Source organism: Corapipo altera, unplaced genomic scaffold (assembly GCF_003945725.1).
Source record: "Corapipo altera isolate COAL_440 unplaced genomic scaffold, ASM394572v1 268, whole genome shotgun sequence".
Taxonomy (NCBI): Eukaryota; Metazoa; Chordata; class Aves; order Passeriformes; family Pipridae; genus Corapipo; species Corapipo altera.
This window is the reverse complement of record NW_020884901.1, coordinates 8,163,421-8,183,257: the sequence shown is the minus strand read 5'-3', so window position 1 is coordinate 8,183,257 and position 19,837 is coordinate 8,163,421. Positions and strand designations below refer to the sequence as shown.

The following is a 19,837-nucleotide window of genomic DNA, read 5'->3' as shown; positions in this document are numbered from 1 at the left end:
ATTAGAAAAAGAGAGAGAGAGAGTGGAAAAGGGAGAAAGAAAGAAAGCAAGCAGTTAAAAAAAAAAATATCTGAGACTCAAGTTTCAAGACTCTTTATGTGCTGCAGAGGAGCATAAGGTTTACCAGCAAAGTGCAACGGGGAGTCTGAGAGGAGAAATAGCTTTCTCTTTTGCCAAGAAAAAAAAAAATAGGAATGTGTGTTTTGGACTGGACTGAGAAAGAAAGCTGGGGAGATTGCAAAAAGGGGGGTGCAGGATTTTTGTCACATTGATCCATTCATCTTGATTGTCTTCTTTAAAAAAATAAATAAGAGGGGGGAAAGTAACAGGGGGGGAAAGAGGAAGAGAGGAAAAGAAGAGGGGAAAAACAAAAGAGCAAAAGTGTTTGAACCTCTGGAGCTATCTGCTCCTTCAAGCTGATTGATTAGTCATGATCCCTGCAGTTTTAATGGGAATCATTCAATTGGGAAGGTGGAGCACCCTAGAGTAGATTAGCATATTCTTGTTTACTCATCTTCTGAGGGGCTTTTTCTCTTTTCTTTCATTTTGTGGAGAAGAAGGGAGGGGGGGAGGTTGGGGGGAAGGAGGGGGTTGTGGCTTATGTTATAAAGGAGGCCAAAAAAATAAATAGATTAGAGCATCTTTTGGGGGGAGGGAAATCAGTGGGTCTGAGTCTTGGAGAAAGCTGGGGGGGTTGTTTTGGTTTTTTGTTTTGTTTTGTGTGTGTGTGAGTGTGTGTGTGTGTTTTTTTTAAGAAGAAAAAAATAAAGGGAAGAAAATCCAGCAGAGAAAAGAAGAGAGAGAGGAATTCCAGCTGTGGAGGAATAGAGGAGAAGAAGACAGATAGAGGAGGAAGAACAGAGAAATACATTTCAACCAAGAAGGAGTTTTGATTTATTTGATTTTTATTTGTTTTAAGGAGCAAAAAAATCTATAACCAGGAAAAAGAAAGAAAGAAAAAGAAAAAAAGAAAAGAAAAAGCAACTGAGAAGGGTTATAAAAAGAGCAAATACCAAGAAGGGTGAACAAGAGAAGAAAGTCAAGGCAAGGAGGAGCCCAAAGCTGGCAGATCGGGAGGATTTGCAGGGGAGAAGGGGGGGGAAGATTGGAAATGCAGCTCTGGAGTTTGCTGCTGCCTCTTGCGCTTCTCTGTACAGCCCTAGCCAGTGGACCCGAATGTGGGATGGACGAGCGCTCCCGCAGGGCACGAAGGGACACCAGGCACAGCCGCCAGCTCCTCCACACTGCCCCGGGCACCTGTGCCACCAGGTTAGCCCGAGGAAGGCGCTCCACTGCTGGGCTGGAGCCTGGGCATGTCCCCCGCAGGAGGCAACAGCGGGAGGTAAAGGACGAAGAGGAGTCCCTTACCCCGAGCAGGGCGCTCTATTTCAGTGGCCAAGGTGATCAGCTGCGGCTGAAGGCAGATATTGAGCTGCCCCGAGATGCCTTCACTTTGCAAGTGTGGCTGAAAGCCGAAGGCGGACAGAGATCTCCGGCTGTCATTGCAGGTAGGTAGTTTGGTCGCGCCTGTGGCTGCAGCAGCAGCAGCAGCAGCAGCAGCATCCCTCCCTGCCTTGCTCCGTGCCGGGAGCCGGCGGAGCAGCCAGGGGAAGGCGTGCGTGTGTGCTCTGGGGGTGTGTGTGCGTGTGTGTGCCCCGCGTGTGCCCCGCAGCTCAGACACACGGAGGGCAGTGCATGTGCAAACACGCCCGGCTCCCTCCACCAGCCGGGCGGGGGGGGGGGGGGGGGGGGGGGGGAGATCCCGGAGCTCTGCGAAGCGGCTGAAAAGTGTTGTGTGCTCGCAAAGGGAAAGAAAAGTTATGTAAACTTTTGCATAGGGAAATGGCAGTGCCCTGGGTGGTTTCTGTCTTTCTGTGTGCGCGGATTGAGATGCAGATAGAAGAGCCAGCTCGCCCGGTGGGGTTTTGTCTAATTTTCAGGTTGGAAAACTGTAAGTAGAGCGTTTGAAAGTAGCTTGTTTGTATGTATGAAAAGAAGTGTATGTGTCTGGTGTGTGGCTGCAAAGAAATGCATATCTAAGGTCCCCCTACGATTTCCTTAGTTTTATTAGCTTTTTAGTGTACTTCACTCGTAGCCCTTTAGATGCAACGTTAGCATGTGGTTTCCAAAAAGCTGTAAAGGAACTTTTGGCTATTGTGAAACCTCAAATGAATCAAATGAGTTTATAAAGTTCCCAACCCCTCGACACTCAGCTAGGGCTGGGACTCACACTGCAGCTAGAGGATGTGTTGAGTATTTTTGTCTCCCCTTAGAAATGGCAAGTGTAACATCAATGATTCTGAGGTCAAATAGCCCTATAAAATCATTTAGTACTCAAAGCAGCTACCAGTCAGAGCTGTCTGAGCTGGACAATAACGAGGAATATTGCACTTTTCTTATTTAAATTTTATGAGCCCATCCTGAATTTGGGTCCCTCTCGCCGCGCTCGCCCCCTCTCCCCCTCCCTCCCTCCCGCCACCTCCCGCCCTTTCCCCGCTTTAGTGATAAAGTGCAGCAAAGTTGTCGTGAAATCGGATACTTTTCGGAGGGTTACAAACCCTTATAAATGTCGCCACATCCATCTTTGCTCTGAAGGAAGTCATAGAAAATGGAAATGCCCTTAGTAAAAAAAAAAAAAAAAAAAAAAAAAGGAAAACAAGCCAGAAAGAGAAACGGCTATGTGGGGGGGAGCGGGGTGGGGGAAGACATGTTTTACAGTTCTTTTGGCAAGGAGATTCCCTGAAAGTACAAAGTTTCCATGTCCTAGGATGCCTTAAAGAGACAGGGAGGATTTCCCCTTTCCCTTTAACTGGAGTGACTTCCTAGCGGGAGGCAGCGGTGCCTGTGCCGGCGGTGCCGCCAGCCCCGCTCGCCTTGTCCCCTGCCACCCTCCCTCCTGCCACATTCCCGGCTCCGCTGCCCCATCCCTGACCGGCGCGGCTCCTGTCTCGCTGGAAAGTTGCTTTGTCCGAAAGAAAACAAAAACTGAGACGAAGTCAGCAGTGCTGTTCCTTAACTTTCCCCAGTCCCGGTTGCTCTGGGAGGGGGGACGCGTTGTGCGTGGGGCTGCCGGGGTGGGCAGGAGGTGCCGGGCATGGGCTGGTCCCGTGTGCCTTTAGAGGAGTAATTTCATAGGTGAAATAGGTTATTACTTGCTTTATTTCCCCTGGCTTTCTCATGCTCCACTCTTCTGGTTCCCACTCCTAACTTAAACCCCAGGGCTCAAAGTGCTTCCCTTTCAAGTTAGGGAAGGCAGAATTTGGGTTTACACAGATCTCATCGGTAGCAAAACACGGTCAGTGCAATTTTTGATGTGTTTAATCCAACACCTAAGACCCCAGGTCTGTCTTTGGTGCAAGTATCTCTAATTCACACAACAGGGAACCTAAGCAAACACACACAAAGATCATTTGTAGTAAAATACTTTAATTGGATGGGGGAGGTTGGGTTGTTGCCTGTATAAAACACTTGACCCATTTTATGCATGGAAATAACATTCCACTGTGAAAAATGAAGAGAAATGCCCCAGTTTTGCACCGTGGAGCTTCCAGCTCAGCTCGGGAGGACTTTGTGATTTTTATTTTATTTTTAAGCTCCCCCTGCCCCCCTCGCACGCACTCTTGAAGAGGAGCCAGGTTTGGCTCTGTGTGTAAACACCTGGAAGAGGTCCAAGAGGAACTCACTCGGAGTATCCTCCGCACACCACAGCCTCCCAGACCTGCAGCAAGCTTAGGGAGAGATTACGCTTCCCTCAATGAGGAAATCAAGGGTTCTGGCTGCCAAAACTCTTGGCTTTCACATTTTCACTGCTTTGGGATGTGACAGACTGAACAGCTCAGTTCTGCTGTTGAAGCTGCATCTGTAGGACCCCACCGAAATCAAGATCCCACCTGGGGGTGTGTGGGGAGGAAGGGACTGGGGCACATTTGCTGGCAGTGCCAGGAGTGAGTTTCTCCCCAACTTTCATCCCAGTTGCAAAGTGGGAAACTGTGTAGCTGTACAGATCCGAGGGAGAGGGCGGGATTGACTAGAAGACAACTGTTTTTCAGAGTTGCCCTCGTACCTTCATCTACTTTCTGCCCCCCACGTTCTGCCCGTGCTGACTGCTTCCCTTCCACCCCTCCTTGCTGGCTTATAAGTAATCCCTGCAAGTCCTATAGGAGCCCCATGTGTGCCTATAGGGGAAACCTGTTGTGTCTGTTAAAAATCTCGTGTAGGACTCAAGTTGTTCTCAGCTCCTGCTCCTGACATAGCAGAGTTCTTCTGCTAATCCAGGCTACAGGAGTTTCTGTCTGGAGCCAACTCTCCTTACGTCACCCTCTGCTGCAGTATTCAATTTGTTTTCATAAATGGGTAATTTTACAGCGCTGTTAAGTGGGTTCGTCATTGTGCCGGGCCATGCCCCGTCTCTGATGATAGGCAGCCCTGGTGCCGGGCTCTGCCAGTTTTCACGCTGGTTGGCAGCGATGTTATTGCTGCCCTGTTTGACTCCGCTGATATCTGCTCTGGCATTTGTCGGGGAAAGCAGTTGGGAAAGTGGAATCCTGACCCACGGATCTGTGTTAAGCCAGGGCTCAGTTTTTGGAGCCGGGCTGGGCTCGGCCGGAGCGGCTCCCGCAGGAGGAGGCAGCTCCCGGCTCCTGCGTCCCCACCTCCCTCCCCGGGCCACACAGCTCTTGGACAAACACCCCTTGGATGTGCGAACCTACCACACAGCACAGCACATCCCTCCTGTAAACACACACGTGTGCACATGGTATTAATCATTTCGAGTCTGAGCGCTTTCCCCCGCGGAGCCTTTGAAAGCACCTCCGGCTGTGGAGGAAGGAGTTAAGGTCGGGCTGTGCTCAGGTGATACGCACACGCCGTGCAAAATAAGACCTTTCAAAGCTCCCTTGACCTTGCTTCTGGTGTAATCAAAGATATTTCAGTTCTGCTGGTGGAAATGCAACCCCGTCCTGAGAAACGGGATCCTCCTGAGTCCCTGTCAGGGTGTTTTCTGGCGTGTGGCTCTGGAGTGGGGTGGCTCATGTTTTCACAGGAGTGAGATGTTGACTCTTTACTGGCTGGGAGCTGAGAGGAGCGGGATGAATGATCGGCAGCGGGAGCTGGAGTAAGAAGGCGTGCCTGCTCTGAAGAGTGAAAGTTATTTGTGTTTTGGTTGGGTTTTTTTTTCCCCTTCTCCTTTTCATTCTCCTCTGTCTCTCTATTCCTCAGCCTGCCAACAGGGAGCATGATCCCAACTTAATAAAGCTTCATATGTAAGGGAGTGCCTATGTTTTCCCAACTTCAGTCCTTGATGAACATTAAACTGCAGCAGAATGCAAAGGGAAAGAAATGCCAAAATCAGCACGGTGGAGCTCACTTTTAAGCCACTGCTTTTGCATGTAGGAGACTGAGAAACATCTGTGTCTGGGTCCAATAACTGGGTAATTAGAAAGATATGTAATTGGCACTGCTTGGGTCTGGTCCCTGCACAGAGTTTAAGAATATATGTTTACTTTTTGGGGTCAGTTTGGATTCCTTCTGAAATTTTGGGGTCTGATATTGGTTTAATGCACCTCAGGTAGAATCAGTGAGCTGGGTCCTATCCCCAGAGCTGACCCTTGTGGTGGCCTTGCTGGAGCTTGAGGATGTTTTTAATAGAGGATTTACTCTGAGTTTCACTGGTATTAAATAATGAGCAGACAGATAATGCAGCACTTTCTCATCTTCAACAGCCTGGTGTCTTTTAATGGCATGAATGTTCTTGTTCTGATGGGTAATGAAGTACTAGAATGAACGGCACGAAACACAAAACTTGCAGTTCTGTTGTTTAACTAGGGCTGGCATGTGCCAGGTCCCAGGGGAATGGGCGTGATGGTGACAGTGGAGTGACAGGAGCTGGAAAACCTGCACAGATGCTCCTTCACAGGGTGACAAACCTCCAACACACCACTGCTGAAGGGTGCAGGTAGCTGTATGGGTTTGGCTTCCCTGTGGATGGGTTCAAATGATTATCCACTTCATGGCTATGAATCTGGATAGGGTTTGACTCATAGGTCACTGAGCTCATAGCTTGTCATTTACTAAATATTTGCATTTGAACAGCGCATTTCCTTCAACCTGTGGAAGCTGGGACAAGAATCAGAAAGTGGAAAGAAAAAGAATTTTTCTTTCCATAGGATTTCCAGTTTTAACCAGTGTCATTCCTTTGACCAGCTACATACCAGAGTCAGAATAGCACAGTTAAAAGAAAGTTGGTGGGTTTTTTTCCCCTTAAAGCACTTACATGTAGGCTGCTCTAATTAATTAAATGGCAATAAAAGGACGAGGGAAATTTGACTCTGTGTGTGTGAAGCATGGTAAATTTAGCTTCCTAAATGATGTTTGGCTGTCTCCCATAGGCATGGAGATGTGTCCTGGGCTGAGTTTGCCTCTCCAAGCTTCATTTGAGCCTGATTTATTTCAAGCCAGACTGCTTCAGTCAGAAAAACTCGCGTGAGGCAGAAAACAGGCAGAGAGCATGCTGTTTGGAGAGAGCAGGAGCGGGGCTCTCCTCAGGGATTTGTGGGGATGTCTGGAGAAGAGCAGAGCTGAGGCAGGCAGGCCTCGGTGCTGAGGGTGAGAGGAAGCCCTTGGAGAGCCTTTGCACGCTAAAGCATCTCCAGGATAGACCTGGGTGGTGATTGGAGCATCCTGGGATTGGGGTGGAGCTGCTCTGCAGGTCCCCACGTCACCTTCCTCGTGGTGCCAGGAGAGGGTCGTAGGCGGCCAAGGGGGTCCCAAGGCCGTGGCTGCACCCAGCCACATATGGCACAGTGAGGGATGAACTTAAATCCCAAATGCCTGTGGGTCCCACTGAGCACTGCAGAGCTGGGGGGATGGTGCTGACTCCCTGGGGACCCCGACCCACACAAAGAACAGGACAGGTCTCCACTTTCAAAGCTGACCCAGGTGTTTGCTGATGCAGCTCCACAAGCTTCAAGTCCATTCACCTTTGCCAAGGGAGGGAGAGATCCTTGGCAGGGGGTGTTGAACAGCAAAGAGCCAACTGCCCGTGGGCACTGCCCTGGTCAGTGGGGCCCAACCCTGCCAGGGCAGCCAGCTGGGTGGAGCAGGGAGTTTTGGTGGAGAAACACCTTCTGTGGAGCCTGAGTCTGGACACATCAGGATACAGGTGTGTTGTGAGGGAGGTGCGGCCACAACACTTCCCCGAGCAGCTTTGACACAGATGTATCACATGCACTGGCAGCCCAGAATTGTATTAATTAATGACTGAATTAATTAATGTGTTAAACATGGCCAGCAGGCAAGGGAGGGGATTCTTCCCCCTCAGGTGAGACCCCCCCTGCAAAGCTGCTCCAGCCCTGGGGAACAGCACAGCAAGGACATGGAGCTGCTGGAGAGAGTCCAGAGGAGGCCCCAAGAGGATCAGAGGGCTGGAGCAGCTCTGCTGGGAGGAAAGGCTGGGAGAGTTGGGATTGTTCAGCCTGGAGAAGAGAGGGATTTGGGTTGACCTTTTTCCAGCCTTTCAGTACCTGAAGAGGTTCTGCACCAGAGCGGAGAGGGACTTTGGACCAGGGCCTGGAGTGACAGGACAAGGGGGAATGGCTTCCCACTGACAGGGGGCAGGGCTAGATTGGATATTGGGAAGAAATTCTTCCCTGTGAGGATGGTGAGGCCCTGGAATGAATTTCCCAGAGGATGCCCATCGCTGGAAATTTCCAAGGCTAGGTTGGATGGGTCTTGGAGCAACCTGGTCTAGTAGGAGGTGTCCTTGCCCATGGCAGGGGGTGGAATGAGATAACTTTTAAAGATTCCTTCCAAAACAAACCACTCCATGAAAAATATTGCAGGACCTAAATGTGATTTAGGTGCTCTGAAGACCATTGGATTAACTGAGCACTTTCACCTTGGATTTTCATGCTGGCCTGAGCCAGAAAAGAAGAGCCAAAATACAGTGGCTTTTTTCAAAAAGACATATTGGAAAAAAAAAACAAAAATAAACCCTTCCATGACTGGGGTCAGCTGAAATGTTCCTCTGTAATAGTTTTGCTTCTAATTTTATCCGTTGGCTTGTTCAGCTCCTCTTTTCTTTTCTCTGACAGAAATTATAGGAGCAGAAGCAGAGAAGGGACCACCTGGGTTGCCAAATTCAGTCCCCTGCAGTGTTGGGGATATAACAGCAGATAATTAGTCCAAACATTCGCAGAATATCCACTTAGTAGGTTCTGATATAGCACAGGCCACAGAAAATTTCCCAGTGCTCTACTATAAACCAAAGATCTTTAACTAAGACTGAGAGTCACCACTATAATGTAAGACAGGAAAAGAGAAGGACAGATTGACAACATCTTAAGTACCTAAAATCCAAAACATTGGTTTAGAAAACTGTTAAGTATGAGAAAGAAAAACATCTGCTGGTGAAAGGTATCAGCTTTCTTATTTTCAGAGAGTTAAAAAGGAATCAGGTGTTTTGACAGTTACGAAACTTCTATTGAAATTTTAAGTTGGAATATTTGCCAAAACTGATCCTTTCCCACAGATAGTCTGTTTTGATTAATTTCCCTTTTTCCTGAGAAAAATATTTGATCAAACATTTCTCACCCTCCTCTGGTCTTACCCTGTGTGGCAGTTCCTCCAGCCCACTGTAGCAGGAGTGAACGCCTTCACTTTGTCACATTTTTACTTTTTCAAGTCTTATATTCCAGATAATTTAGAAAATCCATCAGAAAAGTTGTGTTTGATCAAAACCCTCTGTGTTTTTCTCTCAACTATATCAGCAAGTCTAATATAATCTTTTCTCTTTATTTACCCTCCTGTCTCAACGCTGCCATATTTTTCATCTAGTGCTGTGTTTACATGGTCAGTATATATTAACCTTTCATATATTCAAAATATATTGGACTTTTCTATTCCCTAGGTTCTGGGCATTTTCTTCATGCATTGTTCTGGGCACACAACAATTGGCTGCACTGTCTTTTTTTGTTTGTTTTCCAAAAAATGTGGCTTCTAAAAATGAAGGTGTACCTTCCTCCTGCCCTCACTCGTCCGTTGTTTTGTACCCATTTCCTTATGTTTGATCTGGATATGAGTCTTAGTTTTATTTCATATTTCTGTGGAGAAGAAATACTTGATTGTTTTGCTATTTTCTGTGTGTCCCTACATTTCTCTTCATTTCCTCTGCTGTGAGCATGCATGCACATACACACACAATTTCCAAAGCACCTTTGATTTTCTTCCCAGATCAATAGAGCATTTAAACTCCAATGATCAAGGAGGAGCAGCTTGTTTATTTCCCCACATATTCTGTCACAAGTGGCACATCTTGTAAACTGCTTTGATTTGATGTTAGTGCCTATTATAAAGTTTACTCTCCCCAAAGCCATCCATGAAGTCAAAGTACTCTTATGCTGCACAGGAGCAGAGCAGAACTCAAAAAGGCAGGTTGAAAAGAGAACAGGAGTGAATAACTTATCCCAGAATTTTGCTTTCTGCTGTCCTGTTTCATAGTGATCAGAACAATTTGAAGACTGTTCAGCATTCATAAGGTTGGCAGCACCTAGGGAGGGTACACTGTTTAGCATAATTAAAACTGAATGAATATAAATTCAAGTCAATTGTTCCTGGGTGAGAATGGGGCTGAATTTGTGGTTACACAGGCAGCATGGATTTGATCCTAAACCTGGTTGAGATAATGGAAAATACCATTGAACTTGGCTGAGTCTGGTTTAGGCTCTGATTTCAGAGAGTCTTCCACATCCCTCCTCTACAGCCTGGACCCTTCCATGATCCTTGCTTCAGTGTCCTTTATTTTGCCATGCTTTCTTGCTTTGGAGATGAGAGAAGATAAACTGTGAAGCCCAACATCACAGAAATTGGCCGGGGGATGGGGACATGTTTATTTGGGTTTGCTATACTCCAAATCCCAACTTGGCTTCTGTCTCTTTTAACCTTTCTGTTGCTTTTTTTCTTCCTTTTTCCTCCCCCCCCCCCAGTAGTATTAAAATTCCAAACCCTCTCTTTGGTTTTCTCTTCCGCAGGGTGATGTAAGTGTGTGACTTTCCCATCCAATCCCTCCACCCTCTCTTATCACCAGTCTCAGTTCTTTCCCTACTATCTGGTGTCCTCGATTCCCCTGCTTTCCCTCCTTCCTGCTCCTCACAGTTGCTGTTTTCCTCCTCCCCACCACGCTCGTGCCGGGGGTGACCCCGCGCTCCCCGTGGTTCTCGCCGGGCAGTGTCCCCTCCGTGAAGACCAAGGGTGGCCACAGGTTGGTGGCTTCAGCCAACTGGTTTTGGAGCAGAGGGTAAGCAGGCTGTGTGTTTGTGTGCTCAGCCAGGCATATGCTCATGCATATTTTCCGGGAATTATTGATATTGTTCTGTTTAATATCCATCCTCGCCGTGCACAAACAAGGAGCGGGCGGTTGTTCTCACAGAGAGGGAGTGGAGGGGGAAGTGAAACTGAGAAGCATCTGGAATTGGCCTGGTGAAGCAGCAGCTGAGAGATATGATACCAGCTCATGAAAGCAAAAGAGTTGCTGTGTTAGGGAAGAAAACCACTGTGTTCTGTGCTGATCACCTCCCAGGGCCTGGTGGGCTTTGCTCGAGTCTCCTCATGGGTGATGCTCAGGGCTCTTTTATCTCCTCTCCTTCCTCCACTCTGCTGTGTTTTTCCACCTTTTCTTTATCTAATTTATTGTCTCTCTGTTTGCTTTAAATCACTTTCCCATATGGATTTCTCTCTTCTGACCCATCTTCCCCTCCCTCATCTGACTCCCAGGAGTCTTCTGTCGTCATGGAATTGGGAGAAGAGCAGCCCCGTTCCCGACACCGAGCATCAGCTGCAGGCTCCTTTCCTCCTTCGTTTTCTTCCTTTTCTGTCCTCTGCTGTTAGTGTTGGAAGCATATTCACAAAGATCATCCACTGGATTGAGGAAACAGATCTTATCACCGTTATTTTGTTTGTTTTATTTAAGACAGGGAAAGAAATGGAAAGGCCTTCACTGTTACCAGTTTTGAATGGAGTTTTTTTCTCCTCTACTAATGTATCCTAGTGCCGTTATTTTCCTTTATCATTGCAGCAGGGTTGTGGTTTTATAATCCTGCTAACTGCCACAAAACATCCTGCTGATGATGCTGATAAGTTTCTCAGGCATGAGAGAACATTGCCCTTAAAATTGGGGAAACTGAGGAACAGAGAGATGCTCTGATTTCTCCAGAGTGGGGTGGTGTGCTGGTGAAAAAGCCAGAAATAAAGCCCAGCAGCAGCCCTTTCATTATTTGTTTTTTTAATATTTTGGGATGATGATGGTTATTCCTCAGCCAAGGTTGTTCTCACTGTTAAGTCACACCCCCAAATTCCTGTAGGACATTTCCTTGTAGCTGTGGATGGCTCTTCCCTGGGTAATTACTGTACTGAGCCAGTGGTGGTGGTGGAGTTTGTCACCTCTCACACTGCTGGAGGCACCATGGAGGGTGGGGGAAGAAGACAGTTGCCATTTGTGCATGAGCTCTTTGGAGACGGCAGAAAATCAGACGGTCTGGAATTAATATCTCTGACCCAGACACATTGGTGATGTTTGAATCAGCACAGATTATTGTATTTCTCAGGTGGAACAGCCCATAATGGGAGAGAAAAGCAAATATCAGCAGAGCCCCATAGTTCAAAGTACTCTCATTTAAATTAGAATACTTTCATATTTTTTATATGTCTGCACATTGATTAATGTATTGACTTGCTGAAACAGCTTGTGACCCATGTAAGCTGTAACTGCTTATCTTCCTAGGAAATGCTGGAAATTTGTCTCTGGATATCTCAGGTTATTAAGTTAAGGACAAAAGCAGCTTACCTCACAGTTAAATAAGGACCAGGTGAGAGGTTGCAGGAGGGGTTTTTCACAAGGCATGTTGGTGCCCCAGAGGGTTCTGGGGAGGGACCACCATTTAGTGTGCACCCTCATGGCTAAACAACTGGTGTTTCTGTTGTGAGCATCATCAGGGAGGCTGTACATCATACAATCCATGTGAGTTTGTTCTGAATTCAGCAGCATCTGTGCTGTGTAGAGTCTGAGGTGTAAAGCTGAAATCTGGAGCTTGCATTACTACTGTCTTACATGTCATCTGTCTTGTGCATAAACAGAGCAGCCTCTCTGAAGTCAAAACAGCTCCTTTCACCAGTGATAATTTAATGGGAATTATTTTCAGCGTAAAATAGACAAGAATTGGAAGCATCCTGTGCTGTAGCTCCTGAATGGAGATGTTCAGGGAGAAAAAGAGTACTGGGAGAAAAAGCAAATGTCAACTAAATGCTTTCTGCACACGGTTTTGAAACGTACTTGGCAGAGGGAAGGGCGAGCAACACAAGCCAGATTCTGCTCTGGAACACACCAAAGTAAACCTGGAGTAACTCCTTTGGAGAGGAAAATGGGGGAGGAGGGGGGCTGGTCCAGACCTGTGAAAGTGTAGAATTTGGGGCAGACACCAGGTGCCTGCAATGGGGAAAATGAACAAGCTGAGAAGTGGCTGTTGTGGAGAACAACCTCCCACCACCGTCACCGCTGTCAGTGGTTTCTTTTGGGTGTGTAGTGGTTACAGTGATGCAGTGGGAAACATTGGTACAATGTGGGGCTGTTTTTACTTTTTGAAGTGTTTTCTGCATATACCTATATCGTAATCCCTCTAGACTGTGGAATTAGGCCACGTTACCAGTTTTACAGTGAGCCCTTTGTGTTTCTGGCAACAAACACTTCTGAACTCTGCTCTCCAGGCTCGTGGCCCTAAACTCCTTCACCCCCGCCCAAACTGTCCCATCTCCAGCAATAATATTCCCTCCTCTGTTTATAAACAAACACCCTCAGAGGAAGTTCACGGGAAGAAAAGTTAGTTAATGAAAATCAACCACGACTTGGGTCCAACCTGTGGGTTGGAGCCAGCAGGGTTGCTGGATGTTTCCTACTCTGCATCTGCTTGTAGGAGTTTCTTTGATGAGATGTTTGCCTGTCTGTTTGACTGTGTGTCTTTCTCTTCTTTTGCCTTCATCGTGGAAAATACGAAAAAAAAGTGGGGGAAAAAATGACAGTCTCGATTTGCTTTAAAATCAGTGCGGACAGTATTCTGGAACCCTGAGCAGGGAGGTTGGCTTCAATGAACTTGTAGAACTTTTTCTTGGTAAATCCACTGATTTTGTCTGTTTTGTTGTTGGGTTGGTTTTTTTTAACACCAAAATCTCAATTCTGTCTCCTGGCAAAACCGTTGCTCTTGAGTTGCGCAAAGGCTGTAAAAAAAAAGGACTAAAATAGCCCAAAGGATAATTGCCCTACTATAGTCTGAGCACGGGGATGATGATACATCTGGTGTTGCACATCCTTCTCACAGAACCACCCGCTGGAGGAGGTGGGACCCAAGGGAATAGGTAACACGGGACTGTGGTCACCGTGAGAATGAGCAAGGGACAGATGGGCACAGTAATGGCACTGTCAGCTGGGAAACACAAAAGGTCTTTTGACTTGCTGCAGAGGTCCCACAAACCTCTACCAGCACAGGAGGAGTCGAATAAAAAGTCCATTTTCTTCTGACTGCTCCTGGGTCGTGCCTTTAGCGCTGCACCTTGGTGGTCTCAGGTGCAAGGTGTGGTTATGATGTGTTTGTTTCCTTTCAGGAGACACTTGGATCCTCTAATAAGTCTTTCTGGCTGCTCAAAATGCATGAGAAAATCATCAGATAAAGGAAACCTCTGGGGGTGAGGGAGGCAGCACTGCTCAGGGCTGTGGTTCCTCACTTGGGCAGAGGTGTGGTGTCAGTGCAGTGCTCATGTTGCTGTTTCAGGGTCCCCCTCTTCCCTAAACAGTGTCTTTGGGAGTTGGGAATAAGGGATTTTTTTATAGATATAAGAGATGTGGAAGTTGTGGTGCCACTTTTAGTTCTAAGAGCCTTGAAGTTTTAAAAGTACTACAAAAGGTCTCCAGTGCTGGCAGAATCTCTGTAACTTAAAATAGGATGGTTTAAAATAGTCTTATCTGCTGCTTTTTGTTGAAAGAGCAGTTTCTCTTACTGTACAAATATTTTCTGTCAAGTCTTATCTGTAAGACTATTCCAGTGTGGTCTCTCCACCTCCTATCCCAATGGGGGGAAAGACAATCAGAAATGAGCATTTCATATCGCAGAATGGACAAAGTTTATCAGCTGTTGCACAATTCCTTTGCCTGCAGATTAAATAAAGGAGCAGGGTGGAGTGGCGGTGTAAATGGACCTGATTTATACTGGTGAGCTTCCTCCAAGAATTCCAGGGGAACTATCAACAGTTTCTCCTCGGAGGATTCACTCTTAGCCTTTGAAGAGTTCTGAATTAATGAAGAGCAGAGGATCTTCTGCTGGGGAGACTGGAATTCCCCAAAGTCCTCTTGCTGGAGATGGTTTAATCAAACAGACTGTTTACATTTTGTGTCTCACCAGAGCAGTGCTCAAGCAGTGGTGGTCTTCCACTGGACACTCCAACGCTGGGGGTTTATTTTATTTTGTTTTAAACATCAGCATTCCACCAGTTTTACTGGGGAATGGCCACATGCAAACACCTGCAGGCTCCATGGAACAGGCCAGAGAGGGAAGCAACAGCAGCTGCATCTCGAGGGAGGCTGTGTTTCTTATCCAAAGATTTCTACAGGGTTGGAATTTGGCAGCAAAGGTGGGCTGGGAGCACCTGCACTTTTGGAGGAAGAGACCTTGTAGCAATACGAGGCTGAGTGCTGGACCAAAGTCTTCTCTCTGGCTCGAATGCTGATGGCAGAGGGAGAGAAGCAAAGGTCTTTCTGCCCCAACCTTGTGTTTTGTCTCACACTGTGAGGGTGAACAGTTTCTGTGCTCACAGACTGAAATGGGAGTTATGTATTCCATGAGAGAGAGGGAAGAAGGAAAGGGGATTAGGACAGTTCTTCCTACCACCACCCATCTCTCCCCTCCCTCAGGATGAACATCTTTTGCACCTCTACCAGGGAACCACCACTTTATTGCACATCTGTGCATCCAAAATTGGCCATAAACGTCTAGTCAGGATTGAAACTTGTGTTCAGATGCTTATTTTTGTTTAAAATACTTTGATATCTCCTGGAAGTGATGTACTTCCGCTCCCCCTGCAGAGGATCTTCTGTGCATCATCGAGGAGGACGCACGTAAGTAGGCAATGTGGCCAACATTCTTCCAAACCCAAGCAATCCAACCAGCTGTTTAGCAGGGATGTTATTTATGGAGAACTGTCAATGTGTTCAACACATGGTGTCCTTTGCCCTGACGAGCCAACAGCCTGGTTTTTATGGAGTTTCTCTGACACTTGTCAAACACGGGTGACAGGGCAAGCTCGAACAGGCCCACGGCCTTATGTGAAAATTGTTACAGAAGGGCATTGCAACAAGATGCTCTGTGAGGGAAAGAGAGACAGAGACCAGTTGGCAGAGAAGAAAACAGAGGCGATTTGCAAAGGGTAGAGGTTTCTTTTTGGCTGGTGCTTTCGGAAAGAGAACAGAGATTTCCTTCAGCGATAAATCAGATGCTTTGGGAGAAAGAAAGGGTGTTTGTTTCAGCAGTGATGCAACTGCTGTGTGAGAGAAGCAGGCTCCCTCTCCTGCTAATTCAAGCTGCTTGTTTTGTGGCACAGTGGAAGTGCACAGGTTGCTCTGGGGTTTTACTTGCTACTTTGCCATGAGGTGCCTTCAGCTCTGTCCTTTCTACCTGCAAAGGTGGGATAATGGTTCTCTGCAGAGAGATGATGTTTGTAAGGGTGAGGTAATACCATCAGGGCAGTGCTTTCATCATGAATGAAGCTGTAAAAGGCAAATGCCACTCGAGTGTACCAACTAGAAGAAATGCTCAGCCAAGAAGCCCCGTCAGCCAGGGTCGTGCTGTAAAGAGAAAACTGAGGTTGTGGAATGCCAAAGAGACAGAAAGGCAGAGGCACATCTTGCCAGTCTCCTACTTATGTATTCATCCCATCTTTCTTCTCTTGACTTGTGTCAGCTCGTATTCATGAGGATCACAGGTATTTCTTCTCCCCTGCTGAAAAACAGATCCCTTGCCTGAACAGTGTGACTCTGGCCACATTCCCTCCTATTCAGCACAATGCAATCTTGGCTCTTTACTAGTTAATATTTTCTGTCAACAACCTGCAAGAAAACAAAAATCAGGGCTGATAAAATTTGCAGATGTTGCAGAGTTCAGGGAGTGGTAAACAATGACCAAAACAGGACTCTCAGTTGGGTGTTTTCAAAAACTGAGAACATGCAAACAGTATGCATTAGAGTAAAGCCAAATGTGAAGTCATATGTATGGAGAGATGGGCAGCAGGTCCCACATAAAGGATGGATGGTGGGGGAGGGCTTTCACCTGGAAGTTTAATGTGTAGGAGTAACTGCCTGCTGGAATAGATAAAGCACATAAAGTGAGCTGCCAATGTGCTGCTGTGGCCAAAGGTTTAGAGTCATCCTTGGCTGTGTAAACAAGGAGGCTTTGAACAGGACTGGGGAGGTTGTGTTGTCCTTGTATTGACACTGGAGTTGCTGCTGCTGAAGCAATTTGTCCCATTCTGGTGTCCACAGTTTAGGAAGGATGTTGTATGGAAGAGGATCTAGAGAAATAAATTTACAATGGCAATGATTAAGTGATTTGTAACAAGTCAAAGTACTGGACTCAAGAAGATTAGGAGGTCACTTGATCATCATGATCTTTAAATATATGTTTGGGGAATATTAAAATGGTAATTGAGGTTGGAAATTAATAATAGAGGATATGAGTAAATCCAGTGGATGCAGATGGAGACAAAGTAACAGGGTATTTTAGCAGTATTTTTGCCTCAAGTCAAAAATTGAGGAAACTTTCTGAATAGAATGGTGGAATATATCACCACAATTTTCAATGTAAAATTCATTGTTTCCCAAACTGCGAGGTCTTTAAAGAGGAGTTAATTCAGTGATCACCCATATTGTGTCTGAGAGCTTCTAATGTCAAGGTATTCTGGGTTTTTCAGCTATTACTGCAAAAATAATGAAAACCAACAGTAAAGCACAGTCAGCATTAAGATGCTAATTTCAAATCTTCTAATTTCTCAGTATTTCTATTTGGGTTCTCCTTGATATTGGCAGGACATTTTTAATCACCATAATATTTCCAGCTCATTGTAGTGTTTCCTCAGCATCACTGTGGTTGAATTTTGAGGCTGTTCCACGTGTCGTTGTTAGTTCTGTTTAGATATTGTCACCTTTAACCAGAATGATGTGCTGAGCAATGACTTGACTTTTCCCCTTTGAAACAACCCAGTGCACTAGTCTGAAAACCATCCGAAAAAACAAGACCGAAATCTTTTCTCATTGAAGCTAGTGGGAATTTTACTGTTGCCCTCAACGATGCCAAGAATTTACCTCCAGAAGGCAAACTTTGGGGAGCAAAATCAAGGTTTCCCTCTGGAAGGTGGAGCATTGACAGCATCAGGACTGAGAAGCCAACACAGCAGACAGCCCTTGAAAACAAAGAAGTGAATGAGAAAGCAGAGAATAAGCCTGGGGTGACTCTTGGTTGTCATCTCCTTGCTGGGTGGTCTGTGTCTCAGTCTCAGGGCAGAACAGCAATCCAGAAGGGCATGTAGGCTGGTTGCTGGAATGACCCATAGCTGAGCTGCAAACATAAAATACAGACCAAAGACATATCAAAGGTAATTAGCGTTCTGAGACAGGATTTAATTTCATTTGAGCCCTCCCCAGCTGGTGACTGTTCCTCAAAATTCAGATTTAAGCCAAATGCCCCAGTCTGCTCCCTCAAACCCATGTGCACATGTATATATAGGCCCCTGCACAGAGAAAACAGTGCATGTACATGCTATTTGTTAGTTCTCATTGCTCTGGTTCCAAATTTAACCAGAAGTGGAAGGGCTGAAATAACATAAGAAAGGTTGGACATATGATATTTCCTGCTGCTCAGCTAAATACAAGGATTGCCAAAAATCTTCCAAGGTAGCTTGTTTCTTTTACATTTTTCTCCCAGTTCTGCAGACTTGAGAAGGTCAATTACTTTCGAGAAGGATTTGGCTTTGGCAACGCTTATGGAAAGAGAAGCAGAATTACGACCTTTTGGAGGTTTGCCCATCGCTGTCCCATCTTGTCCTCTGAGAACTCAAGGCTGAATTTTCAGCTCCAGCCTTCAGTTTAATAGGTGTGAATTTGTTTCTGTACACTTCTAAGACATCCTGGGTATCTGTGTGAGAATTTCCTTTTAGATGTCTGTTTATTTGTGCTCACAGATCAAGTGATCGCTTGATACTTGTAGAGCAGAAACACAGGCTCAGGTATTTCCAGGAGGAAAATCATACCAAAACAAATGAAATTGGATTCAAACTGAGCAGAAAAATAGAGCTCTAAAATTATATATTTAGGTTAGTATGTGGTGACTCCAGCCTACCTGGAATGCATACTGTAATAGTTATATCATGGTAGAGAGACAGGTTTTGGTTTTTTTTTTTTCAGCAGAACGTTTCCTAGAAAGCAGAAATATCTCTGTGGTTTTGTGTATGGGTTTGGAGCTTGTGTGCAAGCATGGAACAGGGAATTTGAGGCATGAAATAGTCATGATTAGTGAAGGCCCTGATCCCTTTGGAAAGCAACAGCAGAAAACAGGCACAATCAGCTCCCTTCTCCCCTCTGCTGTTGCAGCCTCCTCTGTGTATTGTAGCAGAGAAGCTTCTTTGAAGGTTGATAAATGCCTCAGTTGTTTCTATTAGTACAGGAAAGATGCAGTCATATGGGAAAGCCAGATGCAACCTGACATTTGGGTCTGGATAAGATCTGAGGTATTTTTACAATAAGATATTTAATTTTCACAAAGACAAAACCCTTGCAAGGTATAAATCAGTGTAAATGCACTGGAACCGCTCAGTTTTGCACTCACAAAGTGTCTGCCCAAGAATGTTCTCAAAATCCAATTAAATAACTAGAACTGTTTCATGTGGAAATGCCCCTCAATTACAAAGACAAGTCTAAGCTATCATGATGTGATTTTTACAGTCTCCTTGCAGGGTGCCCTAGTTTGCATTCATGGAATTTTTTTGTTTTTGTTTTGTTTCTGTAATAATGTGGATGTTGGCCATCTGTCTGATCCTGGAAAGGTTGTAAGGTTGTCCCCGCTCCCCAGGTTCTCTTCCCACTCCCTCATTGATCATAATGCTTGATTTAGGTGCCACTAGATTTCCCTCTTTGTTCTCCAGCCCTTACCTCCCCCCTGCAAACACACAGGCATTGTGCAATGGTGTAAAAGCTCTTCTCGCTGCAGCTGGGAGTAGTAACTGCTCAGCTGGTTCCAGCGCTGCCCTAAAGCTGCTGTAAAGGTCAGAGACAAGGGAATTTTTAAAAAGCAAAACAAGCTGTGTTGTTGTCCTCCCCCTTTCAATCCTGGCTGTGTGTTTTGATCAGCACCACGAGCAATCTCGTGTGCAGACCTGCCCTTCTCCCAGCCCTGTGATTCCGGCCGTCGAGGGCAGCGTGTCGGGCGTTTTTCCAGCACGACTCCAGGCTTGGCTGCTGCCACAGCTGATTGACTTGCAGTGCTTGTCAGACACAAAGCACATTTTGAAAGGAAATGCCATATTGAACTCCCAGGGAGCTGATGGGTATTGTGCACGGTCATCTGATGGCACAGATGTGTCCCTAATAATCCTTCCAGGAGAATATTTCCTCCTGGGATGCTCTGGCCATCTGATCTGCTCTGAGGTATGTTGACCTATCTTGACCCAGTTTATGATCAATTCTCTCTGCTGTTTTCTGAAAGGAGCCCAGAAATATCCCTTTATCGTTTAGATTGCCTGGAAGTTGTGGTACTCA

The 19,837-nt window shown here is 46.1% G+C and overlaps 1 protein-coding gene across 2 annotated transcripts in view; it reads left to right on the top strand.

Moving 5' to 3' along the window:
* Positions 1 to 666: 666 nt before the first annotated feature.
* PAPPA (pappalysin 1) overlaps positions 667 to 19,837 on the top strand; it is a 181,555-nt gene continuing 162,384 nt past the window's right edge. For both annotated transcript variants that reach the window (XM_027650182.1, XM_027650181.1), the window contains exon 1: positions 667 to 1,508. In XM_027650182.1, the coding sequence (XP_027505983.1) occupies positions 1,112 to 1,508 (397 nt within the window). In that variant the 5' untranslated portion in view covers positions 667 to 1,111. The remainder of the gene's footprint in view (positions 1,509 to 19,837) is intronic.